Here is a 25,530-nt window from a genome sequence, read left to right as displayed (position 1 = left end):
TGCTATATTTGGAGAGATGTGGTTTGTGCCAGGTGGGGTCTAGAGAAGGCCTCCAAAACGTGTCCGCCAGGGCTAGAATAATCACATCCCGCATTTGCACTGCATTTTCATTGTGTTTGTTTGATTAGGAGAAATAAGCAGCTCAAGTGCTTCCCCAGCTGCTGGACTGCTTTGTGTCTGTGTTCTGAAGGATTACGAAACATCTTTGTAAATATAGAGTAGAGGCCAGAGCTGAACTTGAAACCCTTTTGGGAAGCGGAGGTGCGCGTGTGTGCGTGCACACGCATGTGCCTCTTGTTATGAAGCTCTATGATGGTTGTACTGTTTTCCTGGAAATTTTTCTGGAGGCAAAGAGAACCATCTTTTACCTACTTTTAAAATACATACAAAATTAGGAGAAAAATACATAGTCAACTGAACTCCAGTAACAAAAGCCCGCAGAACCTGTTTACTAGGAATTTTATGTCCTGTTTTGTTGATACGGGAGATATTTAATATTTCTTTGAGGTGGGAGTTGGGATGTAATTGGGTTGTTAACTGTGAAAGAACTTAGTTCGTACGACGGGTCAGCATACTGTGGCCTGTGGGCCAAATCGGGCCTGTGAGTAAAGAATGGTTGTTACATTTTTAAGATTTTTGTGCTTAAAAAAAGAGAGGCCATATGTAGCTCAAAGCCTGGAATATTTACTGTCTGACCCTTTACAGAAAGTTTGCCAACCCTTGATTTATACCATTGATTTCTGTTTTGCGGATTAAGAAACCAGGGCTCAGATGGTGTCCTGACTTGCCGAAGCTTATAGAGGCAGCCTGTCCTAATGGAAGGAGCATTGGATTCAAGTTTCTGCAGATCTGGCTTCTAATCCTATCTTGGGTTTGACCTAATGTACTTCTCTGATTGTCCATAAAGTCTCCCTTTTGGTTCTGTCATTCTAGAGTTCACAGAGTAACGTCTGCAATTCAGTTGTAATACTAAGTACCCAAAGTTAGCTCAGACCTCACAGGTTAAGGGCACAATTTTCTGCAAGACCTCCTCACTTCAGACAGCAGCTGCAAGCTCTGGGATGCCTAGACCACTTGTACTTCTGAGCAAATAGTCACAAATTCAAGGATTCCCATTACCTCTTCGGTTTCAATAATAAGCTAGAAAAACTGAGATCTCAGAAAAGCACTATACTCAGAATTACAGGTTTTATTCTAAAGGATACAAGTCAGGACCAGCCAAATGGAGAGAGACACACAGGGAGAGGTTGGGGAGGGCCCCACATATGTAGCTTCTGTGTCCTTAGGGCATGTCACCTGAGCTTTGTCCATAGTTTTTATTGGGGTTTCCTTACATAGGCATCATTAATCGGATCAGTGGCCACGTGATTGAATTCCAGTCTCCAGTCCCCTTACTTCCCCGGTGTTGGGAGGTCAGACCCCAACCCTGTAAATCACATGGTTGGTTTTCCGGCAAGGTCAACCCCCCTTCTAAAATGGTCTAGGGACAGGGCTCCTGGGTGGCTCAGTTGGTTAAGTGACTGCCTGTGGCTCAGGTCACGATCCTGGGATCGAGTCCCACATGGGGCTCCCTCTGCTCTGCGGGGAGCCTGATTCTCCCTTTCCTTCTGCCTGTCACTCCCCCGCTTGTACTCTCTCTCACTCTCTCTGTCAAATAAATAAAATCTGTAAAAAATAAAATAAAACTAAAATGGTCTAGGGACCCATCAGGGTCACCTCATTAGCATAAAACTGGGTGTGGCCCCAAGGCCACACCATGAATGACAAAGACACTGCAGTCACTGGGATAGTTCCAATGGGTTAGAAGTTTCCCCAGAAAACCAGGATAGAAACCAGCCAGATTCTCTATCCTACAGCAATGTCCAACCAAATTCTGACTTCCCATAGAGCTAGTTACAGAGGTTCTGGGAAAAGGCTCACCACTTTAATAGCTTTCTGATTTTGGAAGACGAGTATTTCTTTCCCAAGAATTGCTACTGTGAGATAGTAAGACTTCTTTGCAAGAGATGTGGACTAGAGAAGTCACAAGCATCTTCTAGAGTTCTGAGTTAGAGAAAAATACTGCAGTTCAGAGTGAAGGATTTTATTTCTGTGTTGCTTAAGGCAATGAAATGCTTAGTAAAAATTGGCCTTACATTAAGTCCCCTTTTGTGTTTAAATCTTTAAGGTTCCTAACCCCCTGGACCAATTTCATTCACACTAATATGTATATTATATAAATAGTCATAAAATAATATATAATTTCAGAAACCTGTTAAGATTTTTCATTCTCTTCCCAGAACAATCTCCATGGAATTAATTTATGTAATGAGGAGAAACGAGGCATTGTCCTCATGTCTATCTGCTTACCTGCCAGTGGGAGGTCTAGCATTGTCCCTGCTTCCTAGCTTGTGACTTCACATCCCTGTTGCCACAGATAGGTTGTGTGAGTGGAATGAGAAACTGGGCCAGGACATGAGCAAAGTGAGTAGGGAGAGATTCACAGGCAAGCTAGAGCCATGGTGTGGCTGGAGCCCGTGGAAGAGCTGTGGGTGTCAGTGGCAAGTGCAGTAGAACTAGCCTGCTTTCCTCTGCCCCTTCTCTCTTCTTTATCTGTCCTCGTAGAGAACGCCCTCCACAAGGAGACTGTGCCTGTTATCTATCTCTGTGTCTTAGAATTCTTTCTCCTATCCTGGCAGAAAGTCTCAAGGGAGGAGGGGCTTCTTTATTTAGCCAATCATCTTCCACCTATTTCTGGGCTTTATCCAAACCAAGCAACCTGAATGTTGCCATGCAGGTGTTCCTCTGCCAGATCTGGCTTCCCTGGATGTGGCTTGTGACATCTAAGAACACCTGTGCCAGAGGCATCTAAAACCTTGCCCCCTCCCAGGGCAATTTATAAATGAATAGATATTTCTCCCTCCTCGTTAACCTTACTTGTTCATTTGTCTTAAAGGGAAAAATAGGTTCTCTGTGTGCTCCCTTACGGTACTGGTTGGCATTTCTGGTTATTCAAGGTGGGTCATGGAACCCAAAGACCCTAATATAGCTAGGATCTAGGAGGGAAATTTACCCAGAATCTAGGAATTTGTTGGGACAGTTTCTGTTGCTCTCCATGAAACTGCTTCATCTTTATTCCAAAAGAAACACTTTAGCTCCCTGCCTACTCCATGGGTAGCAGATAGCCATCAGAGACCCAGAGTGTATATGTTCGTAGAGCAGCCACATGCAGAAACCATCTTCCTTAGGTCCCCTATTAAAGTTTCCAAAAGACTGCTAATGGTCCACATTGGACCAAGTAACTGTCCCTGGGGCAAAGGGCTGTGATGGATGAAGGAGATTGCATTTTATAGACGTGTCTGGGGGCTCCCTGGCCTATATGTGGGAGGGGAAAGATTCAGTTACCAGACAAGGGAGTCTGGGGTTCAGCAGCTGGGTGGGCATCTTCAAAAGGCACCTGCTACATTAGCCTTTTATTTACAGGCTGTATTTACAGACTGCCTGCTGTGTGCTTGGCATTATTTAGGATGATGGCTCTAGAACCATGAGCAAGACGAAGTCCCTGCCCTCGTGCCCTTGGCCACCAGCTGTCTTGTCTGCATTTCCATTTTGTAGTACGCAAGCTTAGTGCTTGTCCATTTGCCTACTCTTGTTTCTCTTTATCCTTTTTACTTTGGTTTCTTTCTCAACAGATATTTATCGAACTCCCACCGTCTGCTGACACTGTGCTTGTTTATATGGGGGAGTTGTAAGCATCTACTCTAATTTTGCATGGTGGTATTTTCAAAATGCATTAGCTCAGTATTCGTCTCATGAGTCTGAATTTGAAACCTTAGTCATAACGTGCTTCACTATATATGGTATAGTGTTTTCTTTAGGCGATACTTTTCAACAGATGTGTGATATTTTGAAAAGATTAATGTTTTTCTCCAAAGCAGGGTTGGGTCAAGATGAGGCCACTGAGGCAGGAAAAAGTTATCAGAGTCTTAGGTAGGGGGGAGCTATAGTGACTGCTACCTAGAATAAAATTCTAGGGCTGGCCCTGTTGTAGTGTAGAAAGGTGAGCTGGCCTCATGTATGGTGTGTACTTGGGAGGCATTATTTCATGTAATTCTATCACTAACTGTGTAATTGTTTTGCACCCCAATATTTGTTATCCAACACTTACATTCTTGTTTGGGAAAACTGTTTCCATTCTCATTTCTATCAGTAGTGCTTTTTTGGTCCCAATCTTCTCTTCTTCAAATCCCAATTACCCAATGTTCTTTTTTTCTGGCCCACACACTCAATCCAAAAAAAGTCTTGCTTGGTTTTCTTTTGAGATGGTTCTTCTGTCCATGTTTTTTTTTTTTTTTTTTTTTTTGCCCATTCTCCATCTGATTTTTGCTTTTTAACGTCTTGCTTCTAGATGTAGAATTAATTTCCTACCTGATCTCCTTATCTACAGATTCTCCCCTCTTTCCGCTCCAACTTGTATATCACTGCCAGTTGTATTTCTCCCCTGCTTGGAAACCGTCTGTGGCTTCATACGACCTTCAGGATGAAGTTTAAACTCCTTTGCCTGGCATTTAAGTCCTCCCCAGTCTCTCACCCCTCCGCACTCCTCCCTGCCCCTGCACCTGAGTTTTCTTTCTGTTTCCCACTTTGGACCCGCGGTGCTGGTTTTTGTTTGTTTGGTTTAATTGGCTTGACATACATCTTGTCTACTTGGACCTTTGCTTAAGCTCTTGTTCTTCCCCCAACTGTCCTTGTCCTCCTCTTTCCTAATAGAAACCTTACCCATACTTGTAAGGCTTTTATAATTGTCCTCAAACTCTGTTCGGACCAGCTCCCCTCAAGCACAAACAGGCTGCTGACTCCTGGCCCTCCTCAGCACCTTCAAGCCCACTCTTAGTCACTTGTCATTAACTGTGGCTTATTGGTAGCCGTGATTATACCGTAGCACCTTAAACTAGTTAAAATTTTGGAGAGCAGGAGCCAGATCTTTTGTTTTTTGTGTTCTCAGCAGCATATAACAAGTGATTTTAAACTGTGGCTGCCCAGTCCAATCCCTTAAGTTATTTATTATTTTTTATTATTAATTAATTAATTAATTAATTAATTTTAAGTAGGTTCTATGCCCAGTATGGAGCCTAACATGGGGCTTGAACTCATAACCCTGAGATCAAGACCTGAATTGAGATTAAGAGTCAGTGCCTAACAGGCCCCCCTCTCTTAAGTTACTTTAAGACAGAGTAAAACAAGTCAGAATTGTGAGTGTTGTGCCCACGATCTAGTTAATCGTGGGAGCTCCCTTGGTGATATTAATGTGCAGCAAGGGTGGAGAGCCACTTATTGAACACAGTCTAAGCAATGAACTATTCTGACCTGTATGAGTGTATGGCCTTTGAGCCCTCTGTGCATATCACTGCATCTCTGCCTGGAGAATTCAAAGTGAATGTGCTTTATAACAAAATGATTTATTTGATTAGCAAATATGAATGCCCATTATGTGCCAGGCACTGTTGTAGGTGCTGAGATCACTGTTTTGAACAAAACATGTCCTGTTGTTCTGGAGCTTCTGTGCTTGGCCATGGGAAGATAGACCATCGATGAATAAAGTCAGGTAATGATGATAAATGCTGGAGATAAAGTGGGGTAAGTGGACCAAGAGAAAAGCACTATTTTTATATAAGGAATGTTTTTGAAACTAGCCTATTTGCCTTAAATCGGCAAATGCTTTAAAACCCAGCCTTCTCTGACTGAAGTATGGGAGCCTGAGCTCTCAGGCCAGTCAGACTTGAAGTAGGGACTTTTGCTTTCTGCTGCCCCTTGTTCATAAGCAGAGGACAGAGTAGTTCCCCGCCCCCCCCCTCCCCAAGCCAGAGGAACCTGGAATAGTGGAGGCTGGAGGCAGGGAGTAGGGATCTGAGGATGGAGTCCCTTACTGGGGAATAGTGAGGGTGCTGTGACCAAGGACCCAGCTATGAATACTCTTCGGGATACGTCAGCTCTCAACCGATTACACGTTTTGGTTGTCCCCCTCTTATGATAAAGATTATAATAGGATTATAATCACTTAAAAAAGATGACATACTTCAATAGCCAAAACTTTCTATTTCAAGATTTTCTCTGTCAGTGAATATTTGTTGAAGCTGTGAAGTAGATGTTGACTGAGATGAGATGTCCATTTCCTAAACAGGATACATCGTTGATCTTTTTTTTTTATTATTTTATTTTTATTTATTTATTTTTTAAATGTTTTTTTATTATATTATGTTAGTCACCATACAGTACATCCCCGGTTTCTGATGTAAAGTTCGATGATTCATTAGTTGCGTATAACACCCAGTGCACCATGCAATACATGCCCTCCTTACTACCCATCACCAGTCTATCCCATTCCCCCACCCCCCTCCCCTCTGAGGCCCTCAGTTTGTTTCTCATAGTCCATAGTCTCTCATGCTTCATTCCCCCTTCTGATTACCCCCCCTTTCTTTATCCCTTTCTTCTCCTACCGATCTTCCTAGTTCTTATGTTCCATAGATGAGAGAAACCATATGATAATTGTCTTTCTCTGCTTGACTTATTTCACTTAGCATTATCTCCTCCAGTGCTGTCCATGTTGCTGCAAATGTTGTGAATTCGTTCTTTTTGATGGCTGAGTAATATTCCATTGTATATATGGACCACAACTTCTTAATCCAGTCATCTGTTGAAGGGCATCTCGGCTCCTTCCACAATTTAGCTATTGTGGACAATGCTGCTATGAACATTGGGGTGCATATGGTCCTTCTCTTCACTACGTCTGTATCTTTGGGGTAAACACCCAGTAGTGCAATGGCTGGATCATAGGGTAGCTCCATTTTTAACTTTTTAAGGGACCTCCACACTGTTTTCCAGAGTGGCTGTACCAACTTGCATTCCCACCAACAATGTGGGAGGGATCCCCTTTCTCCACATCCTCTCCAGCAATTGTTGTTTCTTGCCTTGTCTATTTTTGCCATTCTAACTGGCGTAAGGTGGTATCTTAGTGTGGTTTTGATTTGATCTCTTTGACAGGGGAAAGCATGGCAGATATTAGAGTGGAAATATATGTAAGGGAGAGGAGAGAAGGCTGCATTTGCAGGGCATTTATTTTTCTGTGATCCTCTACTTCAGGCATCCGTCCCTGAAGGTCCCTTCTTGAGGTGGTTTGCCCCTTGTGACGAGGTTGCGCCTTGTTGGCGACCGGGTTGACTGGCTGCCTGTGCTCAGGTGTAGCTGTGTGAGTAAGGGGCATTTCATTACTCTCCATGCCGACACCTCCCTACGCGAAGGTTATGGGGAGGTTGAGCTCAGAGAGGCTTGACGATAGGACTGAAATCCACTCTTACCGAGACAGACTTGCTTGTGTCTTAACCACAGAAACCTAAATGAGCAATGAAATGAAAGATCACGCATCCCTCCGTGAGCTGGGATTGGTAAAGCTAACCACACTCAGGTTGCCGGGCGCTTCTGGGGAGAAAAGCCGCCGGTGCATTCAGGATCACGGTATAGCCAAGTCCATCACCCGGAGGGTTGGGAATTTCGTTTGTAGGGCATGGAGATGCTTTCACCATCCTTTTATGTGGTGACGGAATGCAGGGCACATCCCCTTTGCTGGTATCTTTGTCCTAAGCACAATCAAAGCAGCCCAGTTCCGGAGCGCAGTCCCTGGGCCTGCAGGGGGAGCTCGTCGGGGGACGGTGGGGCGAGGCCCAGGCCCCACTGTCCCCGTGGCCCCTCCCGCCCCTGCAGCCAGCAGCGGTGCCCCTGGCAGCCGGGCCTCACGCTGCAGCCGGGCAGGAGGGGGCGGGGCGGAGTCGGCGGCGGCAGAGGCTCTCTCCTCGGCGCCCAGGGGACCGGGGCCGGGGCGGGGGGCGGGGCGCGGGAGGCGGGGCGCGGGAGGGGGCGGGGCGGAGCCGTGAGCAGCTGCGGCGGCAGGTCTCCAGGGGGAGCCAAGGTACATAGGCGGGCCCAGCGGCGCCCGGAGCATCCTTCCCAGCTGGTCCCCGCCCGCCAGCCCGCAGCCCGTGTTCGCTGCCTCTTGCTTGGCGTGACTTCTTTGTGTTTTGTTTTCTGCCCGCGCCCCGTCTCTGCAGGACCTGTTCGTCCTTCTTCGGGCTACAAGAAGGCAGAGGATGAGATGTCCCGGGCCACGTCTGTTGGAGACCAGCTGGAGGCACCAGCCCGCACCATTTACCTCAACCAACCGCATCTCAACAAATTCCGTGACAACCAGATCAGGTAGGGGAAGGCGGCTGAGAGACGCAAGGACAGTTAATTCACAGCTGGGAGGGGGTACGTCTTCCTCTTGGCAGCTTTTCCACACACCTAGCCAGCCCCCACCCCTCTCTCTTCCTCCAACCCCTTCCCTTCCCCCGTCCCCCTAGAGCCCGGCAGTCTCTACCTGCGCTGCCAATGGGGTCATGTGAATACAGCCTTTACCTTTCTCTCCGTGGGATTTGTTCTGCGCTCAGGCTCTCTGTGAGCCCTGAGGAAGTTTTTAGTCTTGTGTCCCTGACAAAAATGAGGTCTCTTATCTTTTCATCCCTGGGCTCCCTCCCAAGAATTCCTCCTAGTCCTGTTTTAAGCCAAATGGTAGCTCTCCTTATCAATTTGCACACCATAATGCGGGAAAGTGCTTTATAAAGGAATCCCACAGGTCACAAGGACTCACATTCAGCCCTAAGTGGTCCCCGATATTGGTTATGAGGTCTTTATTTGCTGGGAAACTTTGTCCAGAGTTAGCTTTCATCCATCTTTCCACTAACATTTAAGTGTCTACTTTTCTTGCTGGCTACTGTGTTAGATGCTTTAGCTGTACTGGATCAAGGAATCCTCGTACCTCTCGAAGGCATTACCTTCAGATCAGGAAACGGAGATAGAAAGATGTTAAATAATGTACCTGTGGTGATACAGCTGCTAACAGAGCTGCAAGTAGCACCTGCCTTCCCTGACTACTGTAGCTCAAATTCTTTCTGCCGTGTGAAGCTAGGTCTTTAGGCATGGGTGTTAGTACTTTTTCAAATTTCATTAGACTCTCAGACTTACACAACTTTATGTGAGTGACTTCAGAGGATGTAGTTCTGTGTGTGCCTCAGAACTCCATGCTCAGGTGTAGACGATTTAAATGATCAGGTTACACATAGATTATTGACAAGCTTGAATTCCAATCCAGTGTTTCTGGAAAGCTCTAGGTAAAACCTCGTTGCATGTTTAAGTATTCCATTACAGCATTAGCACTTACATAGGCTGCTTAGCCTGACATCTTTATTGAGAAAGGTTTGGCTGTTGGGCATGATTGTAGCTTGATAGAGTTTGTGGTAGAATAATGGTGCATTTTATATGGAGGTGATACCTTCATTTATTAAGGGAGTGTTAGATCACCCTGGCTTTATTTTGGATTTTAAGAATGACTATTGGGGCATATTCTTCACCTAAAAGTGTAGCCTAGAAGAGTAGCCGAGGTCCCACACAAGAATGGGTGGGCTTGGTTTAAAATACAGAGCATCAACCACAGTGGGTTACTACTTCACACACTCACATGGCTCTAATCAAAAAGATAACAGGCGTTGGGTGTTGGCGAGGATGTGGAGAAATTGGCGCCCTCCATACACTGATGATGGGAATGAATAACGGTGCAGCCGCTTTGGAACACAGTTTGGCAGTTCCTCAAAATTAAATATATAATTACCATGTGACCCACCAATCTTCCTAGGTGTATCTACCCAAGATCAAGGAAAACCTATGTGCACACGAACACACATACACAGACGATCAGAGCAGCATTATTCACAATAGCCCCAGAGTGTAACAACCCAAATGTCTATCAACTGGTGAATGAATAAATAAAATGTGGCCTATCCATACGATGGAATATTACTGGCCATAAAAAGGAACAAAATATAGGTACATGCTACAATAAGGGTGAGACTTAAACATTACGCTAAGTGAGAGAAGCCAGACATAGAAGGCCTCATTCTACTTACAGGAAATGTCTAGAAGAGGCAAATCCATTGAGACATAGATAAGTGACTTTTAGGGCTAGGGAAGCGGGAAGGGGTTGAGAAGTGGGAGTGTCTGCGACTGTATGTGGGGTTTCATTCTGAGGTGGTGATTGCACAACTCTGTGAATATACTTAAAACCGTTTGGAATGCTTTTTTGCCGATACGCTTCCATTTCTTCATACCTTATATGTGTTTCTATTCAATTGTTTTTAAAAAGATGGAAAGGTTACTTTAAAAGAGATTATATCCTGTCTCTTTTTTCTTTTCTTGATTTTGGGGTTCAAGAAATTTATATAGTACTGTACTATATATTTTACCATACGATACACTTTAGTGAATGTGTAGGCTAGTGCACACACAATATAAAGATACAGAATTGAAAAATTTTCTTTTTAAATTTTAGGAAGTTTTTGAGTAGTATTTTTGCTTAATTCCTCTTAATTTCTTTGACTTTGATATCCATTTAAGCATGCTTACAGTTGAGAAAATAAAGGTCTTTGTTTTGTTTACATTTTCTATTATATGGAAGGTGAAGATTTTTAAGAGCCTTGGTAATGTGGCTTCACTACTTGTTCTGTAATCCAGATGAAAAGCTGACTTTTGAGGCTGATTTTATTATCTGATTTTTCAAGTGGCTATCTATTGTATGGTTGCATTTGTACTTTTTTGGAGTTGGGGGAGGAATAAGTATGGGAATATACAGTGGGGTTGGCTAGGAATAAAGTAAGTAGATACCAGCTATTCTATTTAAAGTCTTGTATACGAATATAATTGCATTAGTTGAAATATATATTAAATGTTAAAATTCGTACAATTTCTGTGTTCATGGCTTATACTGTGAACATAAGTTTCAGAATACACTGCATAGGATCTAAGAAATTAAAATGTGGCCCTTGCTATTTTGTAAAATGGCTTTTGAGTATTTGCTTCCCTCCACTCTATGTTTAGGAGAATTACTAGTGTTAATGTGAATTCTAGTTTATTAAGGAACTGATTATAAAACTTCTCGGCATTGGGAGAATGAAGCATGAGAGACTATGGACTCTGAGAAACAAACTGAGGGCTTCAGAGGCGGGGTGGGAGACTGGGATAGGCTGGTGATGGGTAGTAAGGAGGGCACGTATTGCATGGTGCACTGGGTGTTATACACAACTAATGAATCATCGAGCCTTACATCGGAAACCGGGGATGTACTGTATGGTGACTAACATAATATAATAAAAAGTATTATTATAATAAAAAAAAACAACTTCTTGGCATTAAAGCTTAAGGATTTTATAAAACATTGAGCCACATTATTTTCATACTTTAATATTGCGGAAGTCAAGTCTTATAAAAATATTAATTCTTTTGGGGGCGCCTGGGTGGCACAGCGGTTAAGTGTCTGCCTTCGGCTCAGGGCGTGATCCCGGCGTTGTGGGATCGAGCCCCACGTCAGGCTCCTCCACTATGAGCCTGCTTCTTCCTCTCCAACTCCCCCTGCTTGTCTTCCCTCTCTCTCTGTCTCTATCTCTGTCAAATAAATAAATAAAATCTTAAAAAAAAAAAAGGGGAATGGCAATACGATTTATAGCCACTTTAAAAAAAATATTAATTCTTTTAATAACACTTTTTTTCTTGGCCATGAAAATTTGCTAAAAGTTGATAAAACTATTCAAAGGAATATTTTCATAAAAGGGAGTTGATAAGTTATTTTTTTTAAATTTTTCTTGAGAAAGGTTTAACTTTCTTTTCTTTTTGAGGCAGGGGCATGAAGTATTTATCCCAGATTGTTTACTTCTTTTTTTTTTTTTAAAGATTTTATTTATTTATTCGACAGAGATAGAGACAGCCAGCGAGAGAGGGAACACAAGCAGGGGGAGTGGGAGAGGAAGAAGCAGGCTCATAGTGGAGGAGCCTGATGTGGGGCTCGATCCCATAATGCCGGGATCACGCCCTGAGCCGAAGGCAGACGCTTTAACCGCTGTGCCACCCAGGCGCCCCCCCAGATTGTTTACTTCTAAATCAGTTTTTGAAAAGGAGAGATCAGGTGGGACAGACCCAGGAGTCAAGAGTACTGATTTTGTGGTTGCGATATACCTCAGAAGGCTGGTTTTCTCACTGGCCTTCCCCACCCCAGGCCCTCTCTGGCTCGGAGCCTTGGATCATGGTAGTTGCACTGTGACTGCCTTTATGGGTACCTGGCATTTTGACTTCAGAAAAGGGATCAGAGTTTGCTAAGGAGGGACGTGGTTGTCAGGTATTAGGGAAGGTTGGTGAGGGGTTGAATGGTACAATTCAGGACAGGCATTGAAAGTCTAGGGTTAATATTTCAACTCATGTATCCAATAAAGAGGCTGGGCCTGGAGAGTAGGAGTAAGGTCACAGCTGGAGTTGACTGTGGCCTTGGCGCCCTTAGGGTAACTCCAAAGCCCAAGCAATTCCTTGAAATTCTGGGAGGGTCTGCCCCATGTCAGTAGATGTCTCTCTAAACCTTGTTCTTGTTCTCGGCACTGAAAATAACACCAGTGATTGATTTGAAGCTGTGGTAGGTGTAAGTCAATTTTAGAACGTTATTGAAGCCAGTGAATTTGGATTATTGTAATTGTGAAGAAGTAGGACAGGGTCTTTTTCTCCTCAGCATTGATTTCTCTAGGGCCTTAGTTATGAAGACAATCACCCTCTTCTTCACCCTCTAGAAATGAGAAGTAATTAATGGAATATTGTAATGTACATACATATGTAGTATTGTGTATATGTCCACCTAACAAGATCCCCTTTTTCTGGTGTACAGCCTCCTATTAAATATTTTTAATAGCTTTATTGAGATATATTTTATATACCATGTAATTTGTCTACCTAAAGTATACAATTTAACGTTTTTTTTGTTTTTTGTTTTTTTAAAGATTTTATTTTTATTAATGTGACAGAGAGACAGCCAGCGAGAGAGGGAACACAGCAGGGGAGAGGGAGAGGAAGAAGCAGGCTCCCAGCAGAGGAGCCCTGTGTGGGACTCGATCCCGGAATGCCGGGATCGCGCCCTGAGCCGAAGGCAGACGCTTAACGACTGCGCTACCCAGGCACCCCACAATTTAACGATTTTTAGTATATTCAAAGTTGTACAACCATCACCACAATTTTAGAACATTCTCATCACTTGCAGAAGAAATCCCATACCCTTTAGCTGCCCTCTTCCTACTTCTTTGTCCTCCAGCCCTGAGGAGCCACTCATTTCCTTTCTATCTCTGTAGATTTCCCTGGTTCTGGACATTTCATATGAATGATATCATTTCCTCTTTAGTGTTTTAACTTAAATATTAAATGCTTATGGAAAGCCTGCTATTTAGAGCAACCTGTGGTGAATCTTTAATTTTGTATTATCTAAATTTTAAAAAATGTTTAAAGTCAAATTTTTTTTTCCAGAAAATACCTTGAAATTTACTGATTGAAGGAATGAGCAAAGGGATTCAATCAAGATCAGGTGTATGCAGTCTTTTTATGTGATTATCAGCAGGCCATTTGGAATAGTGAGTTTCAGGCTGTGAGGCAGTTTGAAATGAGGTCTTCAAAGCAAGTTGGGCATGTTTATAGATACTCTGTTTTGAATGAGTCATTTCAGGTGGGAGTTCTAGTTAGCAAAAATCTTCATTAAAGCAATAACTTGAGCTTTGTCAAGCTATTGCATTTCTTCTTGCTTTGTCTTAAAGGAAAATTGCTTAATATTGTTTTTGCTAAGATAAGTGTAAAATAGAATGTTGCCTTTCTAGAAAAAGGAATTGAGCACCGTGTGGTAGGTTTGACAGTGTTGAGGTTTTACAGTATTGTGCTGGGATCTTACTGTCTGAGGGGGCATATTTGTCTTAAGGACTGAAGGGCTCAGAATCTTCAGATGGCAGTTTGTGCGTGAATAGTGGTGACAGATGACATATATTGTTCTAGATCTACTGTTACTGAGTGCTGAAAGGATGCATGATTGTCTTCCAAAGCTTGAGGAATTTAGGTAGCATCTGGTCATAGCACATAAGCTGCTTAAAACTTAACAGAAACAGTATTAAGGTCCTGGTAAGAATCATAACTTCCCTTTGGTTCACATGAAGATTATAGTTTGAAAAACCAAAGTTTGCATATCTGAGACAGCTATTCCTGTAAAAGTTTGGCAAAAGTAAAATACATAAAAATCCTCATCAAGAGTAATTTCTGGGGCACCTGGGTGGCTCAGTCAGTTAAGTGTCTGCCTTCAGCTCAGGTCATAATCTCAGGGTCCTGGGATGGAGCCCCACATCAGGCTCCATGCTCAGCAGGGAGCCTGCTTCTCCCTCTCCATCTGCCGCCGCCCCCCGCTCGTGCTCTTGTGCTCTCTTTCATTCTCTCTCTTTCAACTAAATAAATAAAATATTTTTAAAAAGGGTAATTTCTATTGAAAGCATTCCTGTTACCTACCTCAAAACTGCTTCAAGATGTACTATGTACGCTGCTTTTATTGATCTATTTATATATTTTTAATTTGCATATATTGAGGATGTACAACATGATTTGATGTGTGTATACATAGTGAAATGATTAGTCAAGCGAATCTCATCTCCTCACTTAGTGACCGTTCACTCATTCATTTCTTCACTTTTAGTTTAGAGGTAAATACACTTGGTTAATCTCCAAACCAGGCTTGGGTATTTTCTGCACATGAATATCACTGCATGTTGGGCGTCCTTGATTTGTACATAACCAGCAGCAACTGATGCCACAGAAGGTTCTTGTAATTAGAACATTATCAGGTTTACACCCTTGGATGAGGCTTTTGAGGCAGGGACGTTTAGCACGGTATTTCAGGTAACCATTGAAAGCATGAGCTTTCCTGAAGTGTATTTTTGGAGACAGAAAATCGTGTCAGCCTTGGGCCAGTTTTGTATTTGATGTTTCTACGGAAATAGCAAATGTCTAGGAGAACAGACTCACATGGTAATTTCTTTATCAAGTTGACCCTTATATGGATGGATATGGAGTATACCTTGAATTTGATCAAAGACACATCTATGCCATTCTCATTGGTGAAAGTAGGTAGAGGCATTTGGCTTGAGAGTTTTAGCTAGTAACTTATTTCCTTTCTCCCCTACTCCCAAATTTTATTAAGTCTTACTGTCTTCTGTGAGCTTGTGAGCATTTCTGATTCTTACCAATAAAAAGAATTGAGTATGAGGATTTGTGAAAAACAACTTAAAATTGAACCAGAATTAGAGGAGACTAAGGACCTAGGACAAATAAATGTAGCGTGAGTTCTGAATCAGATCTTAGAACAGAAAAAGTGCATTAGTGGAAAAACTGAACTTTGAATAAATGATATAGCTGGATTAGTATTGTGTCAGTGTTATGCTCATATTTGCTGTAGTAATTTTTTTGAGGTAGGTGACATCCAATATTATTTGTTTTGATCTTTATGCTATGGTCATATTAACATTGTGGGGAAACTGGAGGAAGGGCATATGGCAACTCTTTGTACTATTTTTTGTGACTCTTCTGTAAGGACAAACTTACCTCAAAATATATGAAAAACTAACCAGAAGTGTCAGGGAGAATAGGAACTGAATACTACACTCCTCTCTTTGTGTTGGTGCTTTGGGAAATGTTTGGGTCCTTTGCTGGAGACAGACATGGTTTTGAAGGGATGATGGTCTGAGGAGACCAGACCCATCTCTTGACATGTTTGTTGTGCTAATTAGATGGGAGAATACTTACTCTTTGGGTGTCAAACAGCGTTCCCTCAGATGGCAACACGGAGAGTCTGTTTGCATAACATCTGACCTACTTGTACAGAAGTTGAAAAGTAGGTAGCAAAGTGAATGCAGAAAATTCTGTGGTCAGAGTTTAGTCACGTGAGCCTTTGTGTAGTCCTCTAGAAAGTAGCATCTAAGTGTTTATTCCACTCATGGCTGAGTCACTCAACAGACAGCAAAAGCTTACTCAGAAATGCTCATCAGCATCCCTTTTAAGAGGGACAATGCTTACAGAGAACAAAAGGAGAGGTCTGACCATTGTTGGGGTCAGACATGCAGGGATGTTTTACAGAGAAATTTCCTGAAATCCATGAGGTTGGATTTGATCATTTAAATGCTGACCTACCCTTTTCTCTTAAAGCCAGCTCGTCAAAACTTGAATTGTAGGTTTTTAGCTACACTTACTCTTTTATATTAAATACAGTTAAAAAAGGATTTGGGGTTGAATTTGGGATGTTGTTGGTCATTCTGAGAATTATTTTATGGATCTTTGGTATTTGATACAGAAACTGCCACTCCGAAGGAGCGTTGGCTGGTTTCCGTTTCAGGACTGCCTGAGAGAAGACGTCCACTTGAGAGTGGGTTTATTGCTCTCATAGAAGTTCTAGGTTTATGTCCGTGGTCTCCAGACTGTTTTGATCGCATGTCCCATTAGTAAAACACTCTACCATGAAACTTTAATATGTATATTAAGTATCTGTGTATATATTACTATCATTAGTTATTAGCTCAAGACTCAACGTGCATTTACCAAGGTTCTCAGTTAACAACTGGATGTCAATCCATGTTAATAATTTTGATTGTTTTGAATACTTTTGGGTGACTTCATCTGATTTGATTTAATTATTCTAATGTTTAGCCTAGTAAAATGGATTTGAAGAGCTTTTATTAGGAAGAGAAGCGTCAGTTCAGCTTTTTTCCTTGTCATTTGCTTATTTTCTTTCTTTCTTTTTTTTAATGTTTTTTTTTATTATATTATGTTAGTCACCATACAGTACATCCCTGGTTTCTGATGTAAAGTTCGATGATTCATTAGTTGCGTATAACACCCAGGGCACCATGCAATACGTGCCCTCCTTACTACCCATCACCAGCCTATCCCAGTCCCCCACCCCCCTCCCCTCTGAAGCCCTCAGTTTGTTTCTCAGAGTCCATAGTCTCTCATGCTTCATTCCCCCTTCTGATTACCCCCCTTTCTTTATCCCTTTCTTCCCCTACTGATCTTCCTAGTTCTTATGTTCCATAGATGAGAGAAACCATATGATAATTGTCTTTCTCTGCTTGACTTATTTCACTTAGCATTATCTCCTCCAGTGCCGTCCATGTTGCAGCAAATGTTGAGAAATCGTTCTTTTTGATTATTTGCTTATTTTCAATCTGTGGTTGTTTTTTTTTTTTAAAGATTTTATTTATTTATTTCAGAGAGAGAAAGAGACAGCCAGCGAGAGAGGGAACACAAGCAGGGGAGTGGGAGAGGAAGAAGCAGGCTCCCAGCGGAGGAGTCCAAGGTGGCCAGATCGCCAGGATCACGCCCTGAGCCAAAGGCAGACGCTCAATGACCGAGCCACCCAGGCGCCCCCTGTGGTTGGTTTCATTGCATGATTCTCAAGCCATTTGTTTTTGGGAGGGTAGTTGAGCTGAAATAAGCTAAATTACTCCATAAACGCACCTAACTGGATACAGAAATGGAAATATGTAGTAATAAGTGGAGCGAACAGACGGGAGAGGGTACCGCTATCACTCCTCGTTGGTCCTCTCAGGCCACTGTGAATAGCATTGGTGGCTTAGACAACATTCTCTCACGATAATAAACACGATTTTTCCTGTAGTTCTAGAGACTGGAAGTCCAAGGCCATTAGTGGCAGCATGGTCAGGTTCTGGTGTGTGCCCTCTCCCTGGCTTACAACAGCCGCTGCCTTGCCATGTGCTCACATGGAGAAGCGAGAGACCTAGCTCTCTGGTGTCCCTTCTGATAAGGGCAAAAAGCCTGTTATGGGGCCGCATGCTCATGACCTCATCTCCATGTCATCACCTCACAGAGACCCCATCTCCAAGTACCATCACATTGGGGGGCAGGGCTTCCACATATCAATTTTCAGGGGTTCATTGCATCCCCAACTCCCTCTCTCCTGCTTAGGGAGCTTTCCTTCATACCATATTACGTAGGACCATGTGGGGGCCCCAGTGCCAATCTATTCGATAAAGGTCATTAAATCTCACTTATTGGAGGTGCACACACATGTAAGCTGATTATCTCTTCCTACCTTCTACTTTGGAGCCACCGGCTTTAGGTTTTCTCCAAAGAACAGAGTCTATCTGATCTGACCCATTCCAGTTTTGACTTCAGACCTCAGCAGCACTGAGACTGATCACAGCAATGAGACTTAGCACCATCTCTAACCCAGTGTTTGATATATACCAGAAATGTACTTCAGTGGGGCGCCTGGGTGGCACAGCGGTTAAGCGTCTGCCTTCGGCTCAGGGCGTGATCCCGGCGTTGTGGGATGGAGCCCCACATCAGGCTCCTCTGCTATGAGCCTGCTTCTTCCTCTCCCACTCCCCCTGCTTGTGTTCCCTCTCTTGCTGGCTGTCTCTATCTCTGTCAAATAAATAAATAAAATCTTAAAAAAAAAAAAAGAAATGTACTTCAGCCCCCTTTTATCAAGCCTGCTGAATTGGGGCTGGGTGCTTGGCTGCACTGCAGGGTGAGGCAGCCAGAAGAGGGGCAAGCTTGCAGGTGGGTGATCAGTAAGCTGGCCTGGAGGAGGAGTTAGAGGTCAGCCTGAAAGACAAGGTGTGGTTCATGTGGGGAGGGCATCATTGGTATGGGGAACGGCACATGTGAAGGTGCAGAGGCGTAGAAAAGCTGAATGTGTGTCTTTCCAGCAAGGATGTGGAAGCAAGCAGGGACATGGATGATATGCTGTGAGAAGCTAGGCTACTGGAGATGGGTTAGGTGTAGCCAGGAGAAGCTTGGTAAAGCTCAAGTAACAGTATTGTATTTGTGCTTGAGAACCTTCCAGCACACTCTGCTATTTAGAGCAGACTTGAGTTGTTGTAATTGTCCGAGATGAGGTGTGGGGCTGTAGCATTATAGAAGCATAAGTCACTGGGGTGGTTAGATGGGAAGTCGTGAGTGGGTGGAGGAATAGACAAGCCTGGTCCTCATGGTCCAGTTTTGGGGGCAGAAAAGGGGGTGACACTGTTTCTCATATTCTGGAGGATTTTTTTTTTTAAACTCTACTGAGCAGTGAGTTAGGGCAAGGTCATTGACCTCAAAATAGCACAAACTTCCCTTTACCTCAGTATTACCCCACCGCAGGGGATCAGAGGTATATATGGTGACCTCTGTTGGCCTAGTCATGAAGGTGTGGAGCTATCTTTTTGTCTCCATCTTCCAGCAGCAAGGTGGCAGCAGCACCAGCTCTACCAGAGAGTCACCCCAGCTTCTGACAGATTTTCTCTACCTCGAGATAATGTTTGATTCCAAGATATTTGACTCAGTAAGCAGACACTATAGTACTGTACGTCTTAGACTGGTAGGAATTTGATGAGAGTACGTGTATAACCCAAGATGTGGTATTAGGTATACTGTGTCCAAAGGGTAGCTGAAAATCTCCTAGTGATCACTAATGTTCCTTTCTGCAACTCGTGTTGCTCACTAGCCACTTACTTGGGAGCTCGTACGTTCAGTTGATAAGCTGTAATGGGAGGGCGGGGGAAGGAAAGTTACTTGAGTACTACCCTGTGCAAGGGACTGAGTACACAAGGAGTGAACATGCAGGTTAAAGAATAACAAGGCAGACTTAGGGTGTTAGGGGCTTTTGTATATTTTTTCTAGTCTGCAACTTCTACCGGCAAGCATGCTGTACTGAGAGCATAACTGAGATGTGTTTGAGTGTGCACGTCTATATCACCATTCTATCAGGAAATGGGCGGCTGCTTTTGGCTGTATGGAGAGAACAGAGTCAGGTGTAAGTGCACACCAAACTCACTGAGACCTCCCTCTGCAACCAAACACCAGTGAAGATTCTTGACCACAGAATGGTGAAAACCTTATCCTTGGTGCAAATGGAGAACTAGAATGTTATTGAGTGGTGAATGTAGAGTCTGTATCTTTCTCTCCCTCCCTCTTTCTTCCCCCCCTTCCTTTCCTCTTTCCTTCCTTGCTCTGGACAGTCAGCTTTTGGCCATTTGGCTTGTGCTTTGACTCTCCCTAAGGAATACTGTCTATCACATTTAATTTGAATACTTCATCGTAGATTCAGTTATAGAAAGGAATATTCTTATCCAATCTAAAATATTACTCCTTTTTTGTATTCCAGGAAAGGGTGGTGGTCTTGAAAGTATTACTGTCTAGTATATGAAACGTGTTACCAAAGCCCTGACAGTTTAAAAATAGAGCTCTTTATTTTGAGACAGTAAGGTTATTTGCTGAGTAGTATTGTAATTACTTCCCTAGTATTCCATCTTTGTTAAAACTGTCTCATATTAATTTTTAATGTTACTTTTATAAATTAGAGTTCCTTAATCATTCTAGTATTGATGTATCAGTGAATTTAATTATTTCATATAATGACTATGCCCAGGGCAGACAGAGACATTCACTTCTCTCAGTATTACTGTTTTGCCTGCTACCAGTCATCAGTTTCATTGCTACTTGTATTTTTATAACGTTTTGTTCACTACATAAGCTTAGACATTACAAGAGATATAGTTTTAAATATAGGAGGGAGGGAGTGTGTGTCTACCATACCACCGGTATTCTCTATATGGAGGTCTTGACGTGGGTTAGGCATATTTGTAAGCCAAGCATTGTAGAGATTATAAAGTCGTGGAACTCCAAAGCAAAAAATAAATGTAATGGGAGATTCCTACTGATGCCTTGACCAGTTTTCTTCCACCACTTTGTGTAAACGTATTCACACTTATGCACACCCTGAAATTCTTACTTAATGCTTATAATTCATTTGTCCTACACATGAACACGTGCCTATGTTGGGAACTCATTAAATCCCCTGGTAAACCAATCTAGGCCGTTCTTACTTGATGGGGAAGTTCTCCCTTTGCACTGAGGCTTCTTGTGATTCCCACATATAAAAAGCAGCAACTGGCCCATAAGGAGCTGTAAATAGTTTAGTCACTATAACAAAATATTCTGATATCACATTTGAATTAGTATTGATGAACTGTCATGCATTTAATAGTGCCCTTAATCTTTAGTGTAATAGTCATAGACTCAGCTGTAGAGAAAGGATTTTAGTATCGTATGAATTTTGAGAAAATGCAGAGACAGCTGGAGGTGGTCAGTCAGCAACCGACAATACTTTCATGTGTTTCTCTTCCAATATCTTCGGATCATGCATTCCTAGTTTTGTGGTCCATTTGCTAGTATTTTCTTTGGATGGCACATGGGCACACCACAATGTTTCAAAAATACTTTATCGTATGTCATACACTTAATTAGATAAGCTGTTTTTAATACAGTGTTGGGATTTGTGAGAGAGTAAAGTGTCTTACAGAAATCAACCCGTTATATTTAAGGATTTTGGCATAGTAGACTATAAGAAACTTGCAGATTTTGATTTTAAATCCTAAAACTTCTGTAAATAGTTGGAAAATATTGATTTAACATTCTTCGCAGTCAAATGTTTTCTCACATAGCAGTTGAAGATAAATTGTTTTTTGAACTATTGTGCTAAGGGACCTCATGAGTTTTGACATTTTGAGATATTATGATTAGAAAAAATATAATAACTGGGGAGCCTGGCTGGCTTAGTCAGTAGAGCATGTGACTCTTAATCTCAGGGTTGTAAGTTCAAGCCCCATGTTGGGTATAGAGATTACTTAAAAATAAAATCTTTAGAAAATATAATATCTAGCCTTTTTAAAGAAACTCCTATGGTTTTTATTTCCTGAAAATATATTGAGTATTTTAAAAAAATAGAACAGCATACAGATGGGTCCATATACACCCATGGGATACTGTTTATAAGAGAAGAGAGCTGTGGTTGAGTTCTACAGGAGTGCTGTAGTTATGTAGTAACTTCTACTGTACTTGTGAGACTAAAGATAGTCTCTGACTAAAAAGTGAATTATCTTAAAATCTTTTTGCCAAGGTTTATGTACCTAAAAACCATCCAGTGCATTTTTGTGGAATCCTCGCAAAATACTATCTGTGGTGATATTTACTTTTGCCCTCAGTTTGTCATTCTTGTCATGTTTGCGTGCCACAGGCTGTGCTGAGCTTCTCCTTCCCTGTTGCCTGCGTATAAAGGTCACTTGGTTGGTGAGACCCCAATCAATTGGTCACTTTTTCTTTTCTTTTCTTTTCTTTTCTTTTCTTTTCTTTTCTTTTCTTTTCTTTTCTTTTCTTTCTTTTTCTTTTTTCTCTTCTCTTCTCTTCTCTTCTCTTCTCTTCTCTTCTCTTGTTTTGTTTTGTTTTTTATGTTACATTAGTCACCATACAGTACATCATCAGCTTTTGATGTAGTGTTCCATGATTCATTGTTTGCATGTAACACCCAGGGCTCCATGCAATACCCTTCACTGGGCTAGCCCATCCCCCACCTCCTCCCCTCTGAAGCCCTCAGTTTGTTTCCCAGAGTCCATAGTCTCTCGTGGTTCATTTCCCTCTCTGTTTCCCCCCCCTCCATTTTCCCTTCCTTCTCCTAATGATCTCCCTGCTATTTCTTATGTTCCACATATGAGTGAAACCATATGATAATTATCTTTCTCTGCTTGACTTATTTCACTTAGCATAATCCCCTCCAGTTCCATCCATGTTGAGCAAATGTTGGGTGATCATCCTTTCTGATGGCTGAGTAATATTCCATTGTATATATGGACCACATCTTCTTTATCCATTGGTCTGTTGAAGGGCATCTTGGCTCCTTCCACAGTTTGGCTATTGTGGACAATGCTGCTATGAACATTGGGGTGCATATGGCCCTTCTCTTTACCACGTCTGTATCTTTGGGGTAAATACCCTATAGTGCAATTGCTGGGTCATAAGGTAGTTCTATTATTGACTTTTTGTGGAACCTCCACACTGTTTTCCAAAGTGACTGTACCAACTTGCATTCCCACCAACAGTGTAAGAGGGTTCCCCTTTCTCCACATCCTCTCCAACATTTATTGTCTCTTGCCTTGTCAATTTTTGTCATTCTAACTGGTGTAAGGTGGTATCTTAGTGTGGTTTTGATTTGAATTTCCCTGATGGCTAATGATGTTGAACATTTTTTCATGTGTCTGTTTATGGCTCACTGTTTCTAAATCTTACATTGTAAGAAAAATCTAGGTTTATTTGGTCTGGGGCAAGGCTGATTTCTGTTTGAAACTAACATTCCAGGGGATTCTGTTGAAGGTGGTCCTCATTTATGGTCATCCCCAAGCTACAGTGCATACTTCATGGGATTATTGTGAAGATCAGTTAAGTGAGTTAATATGTATAAAGCATTTTATTTTTTAATTATTTTTTTAATTTTTTTTATTATATTATGTTAGTCACCATACAGTACATCCCTGGTTTTTGATGTAAAGTTCGATGATTCATTAGTTGCGTATAACACCCAGTGCACTATGCAATATGTGCCCTCCCCACCACCCATCACCAGCCTATCCCATTCCCCCAGCCCCCTCCCCTCTGAAGCCCTAAGTATAAAGCATTTTAAACAGTGCCTGGCTGGGTGCTTTATGGATTTTGATGTTATTGTCGCTTGCATTTTAGATTATATGTTTGGCAATAACTCTCTCACCAAGCTTGTTACATATCATTTGAGTTAAAAACAACCAGGTTTTGAATTGCATTCAGGGGGATTAAAAAATAATGTGCAAATTGAGTAGGATGAGTGTATTTAAGGAACAAACACAAACATTCTCTTTTTGCAGCAACCTGATTAAGATTAACTTTAGTATTTGCCTGAGGTTATCGTGGATAATTTTAAATTATTAAGTATTTACTGGAAAAATGGCAATGGAAAAACTAGCAGTGTAAACTATGGGGTTTTTGTTTTGTTTTGTTTTGTTTGAATTGCCAGAGAGGGAAGGTAATTAGGTCAAGTAAAAGGGCAAAGGAAAATTAGCCTAGAAGTCTTGGCTCCACCAGTGACTAGCTGAATGACCTTTCACCCATAATTTCTCTGAGCCTGTGTTTCCTCACTTGTCGGGTGGGAAGCATACTTTCCTTGACTGCTTGCCATGTAGCTAAGTGAGGTTATAAATGTGAAAATGTCCAGAATGTAATGCACCATGGATATTGTATATCCCATCTTCCGTAACCTATTAGATAGGCTTATTGCTCTTTTTAATGGTGGTAAATACCCATAACATAAAAATTACCATCTTAACCATTTTTGAGTATAGAGCTCAGTAGTGTTAAATACATTCATATTGTTGTATTACCAATCTCCAGAACCCTCTTCATCTTCCCAGAGTAGTGAGACTTAATGTCCATGAAACAAGTCCCTGTTCCTCTACTTCTCCGGCTCCTGGCGACCATCATTCCCCTTTTGGTCTCTATGAACCTGATACTCTGGGTACCTCATGCAATAGCCCTATTGCTCCTTGAGATTACAATTCTCCTCTGCTATGGGGAGATCTGGTTCTCTATCAAGTGGTCAGTTTCCATCCTTTAATTCTTGTTTGATTTGTCTCCTGGCTTGATTTGTCTCCTGGTTTGATTTGTCACAGTGAACAACATTAAAAAAAATAGATCTAAACGTTTAAGGGAAATTCACATGATTCTTTTTCTTCCCCACTTCTGCAGGGTGGTTGACTTTATCATGCCCCTCCTTCCCTGATGATCCTGGGAAAGGCGGGAAATTCTGAGACCAGGATGGAAAACCAGAGGGCTGAGGAGGGAATGTGGGGGGATTGGCATGGGGTTTTAAGCCGGATCTGCTTTGTCAAGTAGGTGGTTTCTATGGCACAGCTTCAGGCTCTGCCTTCTTCACTTCTACCACGACTGCCGGCCTCCACACCCATTTCCCTCCCATCTAGACTGTTGGAGGTGACGGGTCCACAAGTAGTCAAGGCGCTATGCTAGTCCCTGTTCAGTGACATTGCTACTTCTGTTTTGTCTTCAATAAGACACATGAAGCTGTTCTCCTTCTCTCCCGGGTTGACTGTCCCAGCTCCCCATGTCCCTGTTCATCCTGCATTCTGGCGCAGGGAGTACTCCTTCGGGCCTTGACTCACAGTACTTTCCCTAGAGTGCTCTCTTTTTCTACAGAAGCTTTTCCACCTAGTCAGTCCTGTCTCTTAAGGCTCAGGTCTCCTGCCTCTCCAGCATGTTCTCCTTTGTCCTGCATCCTCACCCTTTAGAGGTTGAGCCGCCCCTGCCCGTGCCCCAGCTTTGCACACTCTTTCGTTGTGGTACTTAGCACAGTGCATCATATCTATTTTTGTGTCTCTGACTCTCCAGCTCTGCTGTATCATCCTTGATAGCAAAGTCTGTCTGTTTTATGCTGTGTTCTCCCAGCACCGAACACAGTTCTGGCCAATAGGAAATGCAAAATCTTGGCCGAATGACTTTGCTGTACAGGTGAAGGTCAGAATTGCACAGAAAATAGGACTTGGCTTAATGTGTTGTTCTAAGATTTGCCTTCACACTTAATTGCTTCTTGAACAGTGCAGATCCCCCAAAGCAGTTACTTAAGCCTCAAAAATTGATGTATTATGTGGTTTCGATGTGCTTTTATATATAAAGTACTCTCACTAGGGGGCTGCTGAGTTAAATGCTCTTAATGTCAATTCTTCAGATTTAACAGATTGATGTCTGCCCTCAAATGCA

The 25,530-nt window shown here is 42.4% G+C and overlaps 1 protein-coding gene across 2 annotated transcripts in view; it reads left to right on the top strand.

Annotated features, from left to right (window-relative positions):
• Nucleotides 1-25,530, top strand: part of ATP8A2 (ATPase phospholipid transporting 8A2) — a 564,765-nt gene that overhangs the window by 78,678 nt on the left and 460,557 nt on the right. For both annotated transcript variants that reach the window (XM_045797080.2, XM_045797081.2), the window contains exon 2: nucleotides 8,082-8,226. In XM_045797080.2, coding sequence (XP_045653036.1) covers nucleotides 8,082-8,226 — 145 coding nt within the window. The remainder of the gene's footprint in view (nucleotides 1-8,081; nucleotides 8,227-25,530) is intronic.

This window comes from Ursus americanus, chromosome 10 (assembly GCF_024610735.1).
Source record: "Ursus americanus isolate L20-20 chromosome 10, mUrsAme1.1.p, whole genome shotgun sequence".
Classification (NCBI taxonomy): domain Eukaryota; kingdom Metazoa; phylum Chordata; class Mammalia; order Carnivora; family Ursidae; genus Ursus; species Ursus americanus.
This window is presented reverse-complemented; position numbering and strand designations above follow the sequence as displayed.